We start from the raw sequence: 13244 nt of genomic DNA on the forward strand, positions 1-13244 counted from the left end.
ACACTCTCCAACTCAGTGAGGGTGGGGGGGGCGGGGGGGTTATTTTTTCTTCCATTCTCCTGTCTCTCCCACACTCACTGCTCCTTCAAATCAAACACTGCATTCTTTGCCACACTCCCAACAAGACGTCTGCAATTGTTCAGTACTGTTTGGACTACAGAGGAGCCTTAACACAATATTGTATGGGGGCAACCTTTCTTTAATTTTTTCCCTCCCAGTCTCTGGTTTGAGAGATTGAACTTTCTTGCTGCATGTATTTGTATTTTTGAACCCTTAATGACTCCAGAGCCACCCACTAAAATGGCCTAGCAAGCTTAGTTGAATCAAGGCAGTTTAGTGTCTTGGGTAAATGAGTTCACTGGCCAACCAAACTAACTGCACGCCTTCCTATGTTCTCATCAATTGCTACGTGTAATTAATAACAGGGGGAGAGACTGACATAAGAATAAACAGTGACGGGTACTGAGACATAGGGCAGAGCACCAGATCATACATGCTCACTCAAGCCTCCAAACTAGACTGCGTTCCATGCTGTGCAGTGATTTGTCAGTGCTGTCACATGATCAGTACACTTGCATTCTCTTAAAAAAGGGACAGGGTACCTCACTTTCAGTGGTAAGCTCACCACCACCCGAGGGTAATAAGTGTTGGTTTTGGCAGCAAACCCCACGTGCCATAATGAAAAACATGGCAGCTGCTAGATCAGGGAAATGCCTTTAATAGTCTACAGGCTCAGACTAAATGATAGGAAAACACTGAAAAGTTAAGGATGATACCAGAACAGAGATAATACAGCTACCAAAGGAAAAGATAAACAAACAGACTTGGGATTCTTGAGGAAAAAAAGATGCTTCCGTTTGTGGGGAAGCCCCAAACCAAGTATAAACGCAAGAGACACTAAACCCAATAAAGGAATTCAAGAGACACCTCATTATCTGGAAGAACTCCTTTACAAAAGGTGAGCAGGATGGATGGACTTAGTTAGCTTCCCCTTAAATACAAAAAAGGGGGAAAGGAATGGGAATGAAGGGAGAGGTGAAATGAGGGGGGGAGGAGGCTGGTATGGAGTATAGCCACTGGCAGAGACCTGCTGAACCAAATGGTCGGTTTTGTTGCTGCAAAATGTTAGAATGGGATGGCATTTCCCACCTGCCCCCACAGTCAAGAGTTTACCACCACAACCAGGGATAGATTCTCTTTCATAAATAATTGGAGACAGCATATTAAAAACTGCTGCATGAGATCCTGTCCCTTCCAAGGAGTCTATGAGGGGAATAAAGTTTGCATTATATCCAATATACATATTAGGTAATTAAATGCTAAAATAAAATCAAAATATTTCAGATTTCCAGCATCTACAGTAAAACAAATGCTGGAAGATCTCAGGTGTAGCAGTGTCTGTGGAGAGAGAAAGTTAACATTTAGACCATACCTCTCTTCAGAGCAGAAGAGTCATTTGGACTCAACACATACTGCCAGGCCTGTGGAGCTTTTCCAGCATTTCCAGTTTATTTTATAATTAAGTGCTGAATCTGTACCCAAATTGTGACAGGTAGGAGTAAAAGTGGAATCCTTACTACCTGAGCTATGTGCAAGTTGGCATAGGGTAAATAAGATGAGGTAAATGTGTGGCTCAAAGATTGGTTTGGGAAAAACGGGTTCTGATTCATGGGGCACTGGCACCAATAGTGGGCAAGGAGAGTGCTGTTCCATTGGGATGGGCTTCATTTGAACCATGCTGGGACTAGTATCCTGATGAATTGTATAACTAGGGCTGTAGACAGGGCTTTAAACTAATTAGTGGAGGGGGGGGGGGTGGTGTGGAGAAAAGAGGGAACAGTTTAAAAAAAGATAAATGAGAGCCAAGATAGTGAACAATAATCAAAGAGAGAGACAGGAAGGGGCACAAAATAAGCAGAAGAGTGCAGTAGAAATTAGAACCAGAATGAGTAATAATGGTAAAAAGTCAAAGCTTAAAAGCTCTATCTGAATGCATGCAGCATTTGTAACAAGATACAGGAGTTGACAGCACAAATAGAAATAAATGAATATGGACTTGATAGCTATTACAGAGATGTGGTTGCAGGGTGACCAAGACTGGGAACTCAATATTCAAGGGTGTTCGACATTCTGGAAAAATAGGCAAAAAAGGAAAAGGAGGTGGAGTAGCTTTATCAGTAAAGGTAGGCATCAGTGTGGTGGTGAGGAGTGATATAGGTGCAATAGATCGTGATGTGGAATCAGTTTGGATGGAAATAAAGTAAGAGCAAGGGAAATAAATCATGGGTGGGAGTTGCCTCACTGGAGGACAAAGTATAAATTGGGAAATAATGGAGGCATGCAAGAAGGGCGCTACAATAGTCTTGTGATTTTAATTTGTATATTGACAGAAATCAGATTGTCAGGGGTAACATGGAACACGAATTTGTAGAATGCATCAGGAATTGTTGCTTAGAGCAATACATTGCAGAACCTACCTGGAAACAGGCTATTTTAGATCTAGTAATATGTAATTTGGTGAGATAAGAGATATTGTAGTTAAGGATCCTCTGGTGGGGGGGGTGGGGTAGCAATCACAACATGGTAGAATTTCAAATTCAGTTCAAGGGCAAGCAACTCAGGTCTCAGACCAGTATCCTCAACTTAAGGGCAATTAGAGGTATGAAGAAAGTTGTGTAAAGCAGGCTGGGTAAATAGGCTAAGGGGAAGGTCAGTGGATGAGCAGCGGCAGACATTTAAGCAGATATTTCATAACACTCAGCAAAAATGTATCCTGGTCAAAGAGGACCCAACGAGAAGGATGAACCACCCGTGGTTAACAAAGGCAGTGAAGGGGAGTATCCAATCAAAAACTAAGGCATACAAAGCAGTGAAAACCAGTGGTAAGCCAGAGGATTGGTTTTTTTTGGATCAGCAGATGACTAAAAAGCTAATAAAAAAGGATAAAATTGATGAAAGTAAGTTGGCAGGAAATATGAAAAAACAGCCAGAGCTTCTATAGATATATAAAAAAAGAGCAGCTAAAGTGAGCATGGGACCCTTGCAGGATGTGACTGGAGAATTGATAACAGGGAGCCAGCAGATAATTTAACCCAATATTTTGCATCGGTCTTCACAGTGGAGAACACTATAAACATCCCCAAAAATCAGATAAGCAAAGAGCTAATGGGAGGAAAGATCTTGTAACAGTCTCTATCATGAGGGACAAAGTATTTAACAAACTAATGGGAATAAAGGCAGACAAGTCACCAGGACCTGATGACCTGCATCCAAGAGTTTTAAATGGAATTGGCTGCAGAGATAGTGGAGGCTTTGAGAGAGATATTCCAGAACTCACTGGACTCTGGGTGGGTCCCAGCAGATTGGAAAACCACTAATGTGACGCCCCTGTTCATGAAGGGAAGGAGCAAAAAGACAGGAAACTATAGGCCAGCCAGTCTGTCATTGGGAAAATGCTAGCGTCCATTATTAAAAGGAAGAAATAGCAGGACATAAAAGCTTAACACAGTCAACATGGTTTTGTGAAAGGGAAATCATGTTGACAAATTTTCTAAAGTTCTTTGAGGATTTAACAGAGTTAATAAAGGGGAACTGGTAGATGTAGTCTATTTGGATTTCCAGAAGGCATTTGATAAGGTGCCACATAAACGCACAAGATAGGAGCTCACGGAATTGGGAGTAATGTATTAGCATGGATTGAGGATTGGTTAACAGACAGTCAGGATTAATGGGTCTCAGGTTGGAGAGGCATAACGAGTGGAGTGCCACAAGGATCAATACTAGGGCCTCAATCATTTACTATATTAATGACTTAGAGGAGGGGGCAGAGTGTAATGTACCCAAATTTGCTGATGATACAAAAAAATAGGAGAGTGCATGTTTTGATGAGGACATAAGGAATCTGCAAGGGGATTATAGATAGGTTGAGTGAGTAGGAAAACACTTGGATGGAGTTTAATATAGGAAAGTGTGAGGTCATGCACTACGGTAGGAAGAATCAAAAGGCAGATTTAAATGGAGGGAGACTCCAAAAAAGTACAGCACTGAGGGATCGGAGTTCTTGTGCATGAAACAAAGGTTAGCATGCAGGTGCAGCAAAGCAGCAAATGGAATTTTGGCCTGTATTGCTAGGGGGTTGGAGTTTAAAAATAGGTAAGTCTTGTTACAACTGTACAGGGTGTTGGTGAGGCTGCACCTGGAGTACTGTGTACAGTTTTGGTCTCTGTTTTTAAGGTATACTGGTATTGGAGGCAGTTCAAAAGGGATACACCAGGCTGATTCCTGGGATAAAAGGGGTTGACTCATCAAGAACAGCTAAACAGGTTAGGCCTTTATTCATTAGAGTTAAGAATGAGGGGTGAACTTATTGAAACGTACAAGATTGAGGGGGATTAACAGGGTAGATGTTAAGATGTTCCCACTGGTGGGGGAAATCTCAAACTAGGGGACAGTCACAGAATTTTAAAAACTGAGATGCGAAGGAATTTCTTCTCAGGGAAGAATGAATGTCTGGAATTCTCTACCCCCAGGGAGTTGTGGAGGCTAAATCAGAGTATCTAAAGAGGTAGATAGATTTTTGAAATATCAGGGAGTTGAGGGCTATGAGGAGCTGAGGGCTGGGGCAGATCAGCCTTGATCTTATTGAATGGCAGGGAAAGCTCGAGGGGCAGAATGGCCTGCTGTTGCTCCTTTTTCTGTTCTTATGAGAGTTCTAGACATCGTTGCCAAACATTGTCCAGAGTCATACTGAAACTGCAGAAGGTGCAAGTATCAAAGCAAGGCAGCTGCGAAATCTGTATAAGGAAGGGAAGTCACCATGCCACATTGGCCATTTTATGGAAATTTACAAAGCTCTGACCAAATTGGGGCAGCGAAGCTCTTTGAAAATCAACAACACTCCTTCGTAATAGACTGCAGTTTTTGAACTGCTGGGTTTAACATTAAGAACTCTACTGCAGGTGGAATGTGTGACAGACACTTTAGCAATGCAAGTACTTTCTAGGTCCAGTCCGAAGTTCTGCAATTCCTTCCTTGGGCCTGTCCACCTTCCACTCCTTGAAAAATCCACCTATGACCAACCATTCGATCACCTTAACTATTCCATCTCTGGCTTTATTGTTTTTGATGTCTTTCTAATGTTAAAGGGTGACATGCAGGCCAGGTCACTATTGTAGCAGACAAGCCAAAGATCAATTCAGCAATTGTTTAAGTCAGCTGATTTGCACTTAAAAGCACAGAAGTCAATCCAATGAGACCAGCAAATATGCTAGAGTCAAATAGCAGGCAGAGGGAAACAGTGAATAAAGAATTACACAAAAGCTGTCCAAACTTCAGGTTTAGTTGTGTCACGTTACAGACTTATACCCATATTCCTCTAACATTTATATGGGTAGTGCGAGCTAAACCAGGCATGACCAGCTGAGATGTAGTCTTGACAGTGAGAAATTATAACGGGAAACAATTTAAAGATGTGACTTGCAGATTGAGTGATGGGCAGGGTGGGGTGTGTGAATATTTTCTTTAGCAGCCTGTTCCATTGTGAGATGTCTTGGGAAGAAAGGTTGTTGATACACTCAGAAAGAAATAGTCCTTGTCGTGTGTGGCTACCTCGTTTTGTCACTAACTTTTTAAACCATTTCAAAAGAGAGGAAGGTCACAGCTTTATAATGCAACTTCCCAGCGTTGGGAAATAAGAGGCCAGCCTCGTTATTCATAAGTGCAAAGAAGATTATATACACAGGGGGACTTACAGCAAACCGGAGCAGCAGACAAGACTTGCCCACACCAGAGTCACCAATGAGGAGCAGCTTGAACAAGTAGTCACTTTGGATTAGAAAGAGAAATAGTTATTGATAAATATACAATTACAGCAAAAATTCAGCTGCAAAAGGTAATCCATGAATAGACTTGTGCCCCTTCCCACTACCCAAGTGGTGACTTCTCACTGGAAGACTCAAAATACCGCTCTAGCACACTAACAAAATAAAACATTTACAATGGATGCAAATGATCAGCACAAAAACTTGCAAGTTTAAAGGCAAACAAGTGCTTCATTGAGTGGATGAGCAGTCTCTGATCTGCACACACTTTCCTCATGTCAAGCAGATTTAAACTGGGGACCTGCCCCATAACCACTAGGCTGTCTGGTAATGAGACCAATCAATCATCCCTCATGCAGTGAAGGCCAGTGGGTTGTGTGATTTGGGGAACATTCTGCACAACAGTTCAAGTTAGATTTGCAGGTTGAACCCCCTCCCTCAGTTCAGCACAGCATAGGACAGGACAGGACAGTTGATGCCCCAGTGGAGATGTTGGGGGGAAGCAGAGAACACAGGTTATTTTACGCTTATGTGAGCTGGCAGTATGATTACTCCAGATAGGTGATCTATGGGAGGCTGAATTGGAGCCTGTCCAATAACAACCAGCCAGCACTTACTGCAGGAAGCTTTTTCCCTTCTTGGGAAGTCTAACCCACAACAGCCTTACAAAACAAAGATTTCAGTTACTCAGGATGTACAGACATCACAAACCCGAATTCTCCAGGGAATACAACTATTGATGTAGTCAGACTAATTTAAAAATCACTGCAAGAGAGTGGTAAAGATCAGCTTAATCCTGCAGTTATGTTGCTGAGACCTAACCTGCATTACGTAAGGATACAAAAACAAAATGCCAGGTAGAGGGAACACAACTGGGAAGGGTCATGACAGATTTGTACACAAACAGTTTACAGCACAGGTCACTTGGCCCATTGCATCTCTGCCAGTTGAAAGATATCCAGCCAAATGCCACTGTCCATCTCAATCTACAGCAAAGTTATGACACAAGCATTTTTATTATTACTTGTTTTTAAAAAGTGAGACATGGGTTTATGCCTTTACCATTCTTTCAGGGTTAAAAACACCAACTCCCCTCTAATCGTTCTGCCTTGCTTACTGGCTACTGACCCCCATCAAATCCTCCTCTGGTCCAATGTAGAAAACCACAGTTGATCCAACTCTTCCTCTTAGCTAAGATTCTCCATTTGTGACATAACAATGTTAAATCTCCTTTGTATGCTCTTTAGTGCAATCACATCCTTCCTGTAATGCCATGACCAGAATTGCATACCATACTCTTGCTGTAGTTTAAACAGAGAGCACAGGGAGAATAGCATAGTGGTTATGTCTTTGGGCTGGAGATGCAGAGGTCTGAGCATGTGATATAATCAATCAGAGTTCAAATCCCACCATGGCAATTAGAAACTCTGAAATTAAAGCCACCTCCCAACTCAAGTGAAGGGGAGAAACTTGGAGGAAAGTCTCACTTAGAGGGACATTGGAGGGAGGGTTCAGAGAAGATTTAAGGATTTCACAAGGATAATACCAGAAATGCATGGGTATACACATCAGGACAAGATTGACAGGCTGGGCCTCCTCAGAAACAAAAAAGGCACTGGAGGGGGACCCAAGAGTCTTTTAAAATGATGAGTGGATACCAGAGAGAATGTTTCCTCTTCTGGGGGAAGAGTATAAGAGGCCATTAATATAAAGATAGATTTTCCAATCAGGAATTGAGAAAAAATATTACTCAAAGAATGTAGAAAGAAATGCATCACCTTAAAATGGGAGGTTCCCCATTTTTAAAACTGTGCCCCCTAGTTCTCTATTCCCTGACATGGGGAATCAAATGCTATCAGCATTTACCACACAAAGCCTCCCAAAATTGGTATTTCAGTAAAATCACCTCTTAAGCTCCAATGAGTATAGTCCCAACCTGCTCAACTTTTCCCTCAAAACAGAAACTCTTCATTCCACTCACTAGTACTGGGAGTGGTTGAGCATGTATAGATCCACTTAAGGGAAAGCTAGATAGGAAGAGGGTAATGCTGATCTATTTAGATGAGGAAAGATGGGAGGAGCAGCAGCCACCAAGCAGAGCATAGACATCAGCATGAACTGGTTGGGCTAAATATCCTATATCTTATGTAACTAGTGTTTTATGCAGTACAAGCTTAATCCCCTTGCTCATACTCAGTCTCACCTGGTCCACAGATCCTTGCAGGATGGGTCAAGCACTCAAGTCCCTCTACACTATACCCCACCATTTGTGTATTCCTTTGCTCTCCCTAATGTATTCTTACATCAGGTTGAATTCCATTTGCCACTTTTCTGCTCACCTGACCAGTCCATTGGTGTCTTCTGAAAGTCAACAGCTTTCCTCCTCAACCACATGGCCAACTTTTGAACCATCTGGATATTTCTTAATCAGTCCTCCTGACATTCAAGTCTTCACATTTAAATTCCAAGTCATTGATATGCCAAACAGCAAGGAACCAGCAGAGCCCCGGAAAAAAAATTGGCTTCCAATTTCCACTCCTCCACATGGCCCATCTCCCTTCCTTGACCCGTCTCAATTTCTGGGGATAGACATTACAAGCCCTGACTCCCACAGCCACCTCGACTACAGCTCCTCACACCCTGCTTCCTGTAAGGACTCCATCCCATTCTCAGTTCTTTCGCCTCCATCACATCTGTTCTGACAATGCCACTTTCCAAAATAGCACTTCCAACGTGTCTTCCTTAAATCGGGGTTTCTCACCCACTAAGTGACAGGCCCTAGCCCTCAACCATATCTGATCCATCTCCCACACCTCTGCCCTCACATCTTCCTCTCCCTCCCAGAACCATGATAGGGTCCCCATTGTCCTCACTTTTCACCCCACCAGCCTCTGCATTCAAAAGGATCATCCTCCACCATGATGCCACCAAACACCTTCCCTTCAATCCCTGTTGTCATTCAATAGGGACTGTTCCCTCCAGGACACCCTGGTCCACTCCATCACCCCCAATACCTTCCCATGCAATCACAGAAGGTGTAACACCTGCCTCTTTACCTCTTCCCTCCTCATTGTCCAAGGGCCCAAATGCTCCTTTTAGGTGAAGCAGTGCTTCACTTGCACCTCCTTCAATTCAGTCTGCATTTGCTGCTCCCAATGCGCTCTCCTCTACATTGAAGGCACCAAACGCAGACTGGGTGACTGCTTTGCGGAACATCTTCAGTCTGTCCGCAAGCATGACCCAGGCCTTGCTGTCACTTGCCATTTCAACATCCCATCCTGCTCTCATGCCCACATGTCTATCCTTGGGCTTTGCTGGAATATTGCAGCAGGCCAACGCAAACTGAAGGAACAGTACCTCATCTTCTGATTAGGCACTTTTACAGCCTTCTGGACAGCTTCAGACCATGAACTCACCTCCATCCAAAATTAATTTTAATCCTCCTACTTTCATTTGTTTTTCCTATTTTTGATCTTCTCCCCCACAACCATCCCCTCCCCCCACCCATGTCGCTTGCTCATGTTCTTTTGAGTGCTTTCCCTTGTCCTATTATCACATGCTTTCTTACCGTAATGCCACCATCAGCACCTCCTTTAGCCAGTACCTCTACCATTAACACCCCTTTGTCCATGACATTTGTCAATCTCTCCTTTGCCCCCACCTATCATTGGCCTTCTATCCAGCTTCACCTGCACCACCTCCCGTAACAGTATAAATTTAATCACATTTTACTTCTCTTTAGCTCTGAAGTAGTCATACAGATTCGACACATTAATTGTTTTTCTCTCCAGATGCTGTTAGACCTAAGTTTTTCCAGCATTTTGTTTTTGTTCCACACACACACACCTTACTGGTCTATTGTATTGTACACTCCCAACTACAGTATTTATTGACATTACCACTGAATACATCACCTGCCTGAATGTAAAGTGAACAGCATAACCCAAGATAACAAGTGGCACATCCGAGATCAGAATAAGCAGCAAGGCTGAATTAGTACACCATGGTTCTGGCCAACACTTTATAATGGAGTGGAGTGTTCATTGCATGATGCAAAAATGGTGCACCTTCATACTTGTCGTCATTAGGTCCCTTGTTTGTGGGAGCTTAAGAGAACTGCAAACATTTTAAAACATTTGTTTGGGTGTTTTGGGGAAACTGGCTAAATCATTTGCCCCTTTATCCTCCTGTCCCAAAGTGATTGAAGTGGTTTGTTTTCCCCAAAGGCTGCACACTTGCTGCAGTTCCAATTTTAGTGGAGGGTTTAGAACTAAATAAAAAAACCAGCGGAGTGAGCTCACTAATTGCATAATTGAAATACGTTTTTTTGCAACATCCAAGTTGGAAAGTAAAGACCAGTTTGAAGTCCGATTGCACACATGCAGCAAGTGACTGCCCCAAGTGCCGATCCAGGCACACTTCAGTATTGACAAAAAGGTCACCAGGCCGACATGTTAACTATTTATCTTTGCAGTTGCTGCATGACCATCTTTCCTGCATATTTTTAAATTTCACATTAGTACCAACACAATAAAAAGGTTAACAGCTATAATACAAGGTCATAAACTAGCTTCATTGGTTATGAAAACAATGTGAAATAGGGGCCAATTTGAGAAACAAACTCCAGTCAGCAAATATGACCAACCAATTTACTTCTAACAAATGAAACTGTAAAATGTTAGTGTTGCTGGTTTTGGAGATGGCCAAAGTCATTACCTTTCTGGCTAGCAGTCACCTCAACCAATATTTCACACTAGTTAAATTTGATCAAGCCCTGTTGAACTTGCAGATATCTAGCATAATTAAACTGCAGTTATGTTCTATAGTCAGGCTCATTAATCTTTGAAATCCAATTTCACAATGGAGGCACAACAATGGCTCGAATACTGGTCTAAAATAGCTTCAAAGGCAGCTTTACTTGATCTCCTGTAGCATTACAGCAACTTACAAGTTATAGGTGGTAATCAACAGGTTTCCTTGCCCACATTTGACTTGTAACATAGCTGAAGGGGTGGCTTGATGCTATTGTTACAGTGCGGAGGATGGGCCAAATGGCCTCCTTGTCTGCACCAGCTCTGCAGATGAATAATTCACCCAGCACCATTCCTCTTTCTCCCTGTAACCCTGCATTCTTCATTTGTCAGGCAAGTCTCAATTCCCTCAAATGAACCTTCCTCCACCACATTCAGGCAGTGCATTCTCCTGCCACCTCCATACACTCCACCCCCTCAGTGAGTGGCTATGTCACCATTGCTTCTTTGCCAATTTCACCCCTCTTATCCCGTTTAATCTTGAGTGGGAACAGTTTCTCCCCATCTACTCTGTCCAGTGCCCTCAGGATTAATAGAAAGTCAATAGAAAACAGTCCTAACTTCTGATCTTTATAACTGAAGTTTCTCATCCCTGAATCAGTGAATCTTTTCTGCATTCTAATGCCTTCACATCCTTTCTATACTCCAGCTGGTGCCAAACTAGGTGCTTTTATACAAGTTCAACATAACCTCCTTGCTCTTGTATTCTATGGCCCTGTATAACCAAGCCCAGGACACTGTATGCAACCAAACCACTCTCCAAAACTTTTCCTGCCATCTTCAATGACTCATGCACACATACACCCAGGTCCTTCTGCTCCTGTGCCCCCTACATCTGGAAAAGCAAGGGTCCCAACACTGACCCCTGTGGAATTCCACTACAAACCCTCCTCCAGCCTGAAAAATATCCATCATGACTGCTTCCCGTCAATCAATTTTGCATCCATGTTGCTGTCCATTTTATTCCACGTGCTATAACTTTGCAACTCTGCTCACAAGTTTGTTGTGCAGCACTATACCAAACACCTTTTGGGAAGTTAATGATGCTGTTGAAAACCACTTGGAAACAGCATCGAGGGTGGCAAGGGTAAAATGTACTCTGGGTGGGGGAGGGAAAGAGAACTTCAATGTCCATCAATAAGAGCAGCTCAGTAGCACCACTCCCAACTGAACTGGCCAAGTCCTAAAGGACATGGCTGCTGGGTTCCCTCACCCTCTGCCTCAGACTAAGAGGGAAAAAACCCTACTTGACCTCATTCACTTTTTCCAGATGCATCTGTCCATGACTATTGGTAGGAGTGACCACTGCACACAGTCCTTGAGGAGACAAAGTCCCATCTTCACATTGATGGGACCCTCAACTGTGTGGCACTACCACCATGCTAAAATGGGATAGATTTAGAACAGGTCAAGCAGCTCAAGACTGGACATCTGTGGTGTACAAGTGAGCCATCACAGAATTTCATTCAACAAATCTAACCTCATGGCCTAGCATGTCACCAAGCCAGAGATCAACCCTGGTTCAAAGAGTGCAGGAGAACACGCCAGGAGAGACACCAGGCATACCTAAAAATGTATAAACCCTGAACGTACAACACAACTACTTGCATGCCAGGGAGTGGAAGCAACATGTGAGAGCCACACAATCCCACACCCAATAGCTCAGATCTAAGCTCTACAGCCCTGCCACATCCAATGGTGGGCAATTAAATAACACACTGGAGGCAATAGCTCTACAAGTATCCCAATCCTCAATGATTGGGGAGCCTAGCACAATGCAAAAGACAAAGATAAAGAATCTGCAACAAGTGGATGATCCATCTTGGCCTCCTCTCAAGGTTCCCATCATCATAGATGCCAGACTTCAGCCAATTTGATTCACTCCATGGGGAATTGAAATGGGCTGAAGGCATTGGATACCACAAAAGGTTATGGGCCCCGAGTCGTACTGGGGACTTGTACTTCAGAACTAGTCACACCCCTAGCCAAGCTGTTCCAGTACAGATACAACACTGGCATCTACCTGCCAATGGAAAATTGCCCAGGTATGTCCTGTCCACAAAAAGCAGGACAAATCCAACTTAGCCAATTACTGCCCCAGTCTGCTCAATCACCAGCAAGTGATGGAAGGGGTCATCAGTGCTGTCAAGCAACACATACTCAGCAAAAACCTACTCACTGATGCTCAGTTTGGGTTCTGCCAGGGCCACTCAGCTCCTGACCTCATTACAGCTTTGGTCCAAATATGGACCAAAGAGGAGGTGAGAGTGACTTATTTTGGCATCAAGGAGCCCCAGCAAACTTGAAGTTCAATGGGAATCAGAGGAATTCTCCACTGGTTGGAGTCATACCTAGCACAACAGAAGATAATGTAGCTGTTGGAGGTCAATCATCTCAGTCCCAGGACATCACTGTAGGAGTGCTCATGGTAGCGTCCAAGGCCCAACCATCAATAGCTTTCCCTCCATCAGGTGGTCAGAAGTGGGGATGTTCACAGATGATTGCACAATGTTCAGCACCATTTGTGATGACTCAGCTACTGAAGCAGTCCATGCCTAAATGCAGCAAGGTCTGGACAACATTCAAGCTTGGGCTGATAATGGCCAGTAACATT

The 13244-nt window shown here is 43.4% G+C and overlaps 1 protein-coding gene across 1 annotated transcript in view; it reads right to left on the reverse strand.

Moving 5' to 3' along the window:
* The window catches only part of LOC144671461 (ras-related protein ORAB-1-like), a 48293-nt gene that overhangs the window by 16914 nt on the left and 18135 nt on the right, over positions 1–13244 (reverse strand). Inside the window, exon 2 of the mRNA XM_078533388.1 lies at positions 5751–5823. Within this exon, the coding sequence (XP_078389514.1) occupies positions 5751–5823 (73 nt within the window). The remainder of the gene's footprint in view (positions 1–5750; positions 5824–13244) is intronic.

This window comes from Cetorhinus maximus, chromosome 32 (genome assembly GCF_964194155.1).
Source record: "Cetorhinus maximus chromosome 32, sCetMax3.hap1.1, whole genome shotgun sequence".
NCBI lineage: Eukaryota > Metazoa > Chordata > Chondrichthyes > Lamniformes > Cetorhinidae > Cetorhinus > Cetorhinus maximus.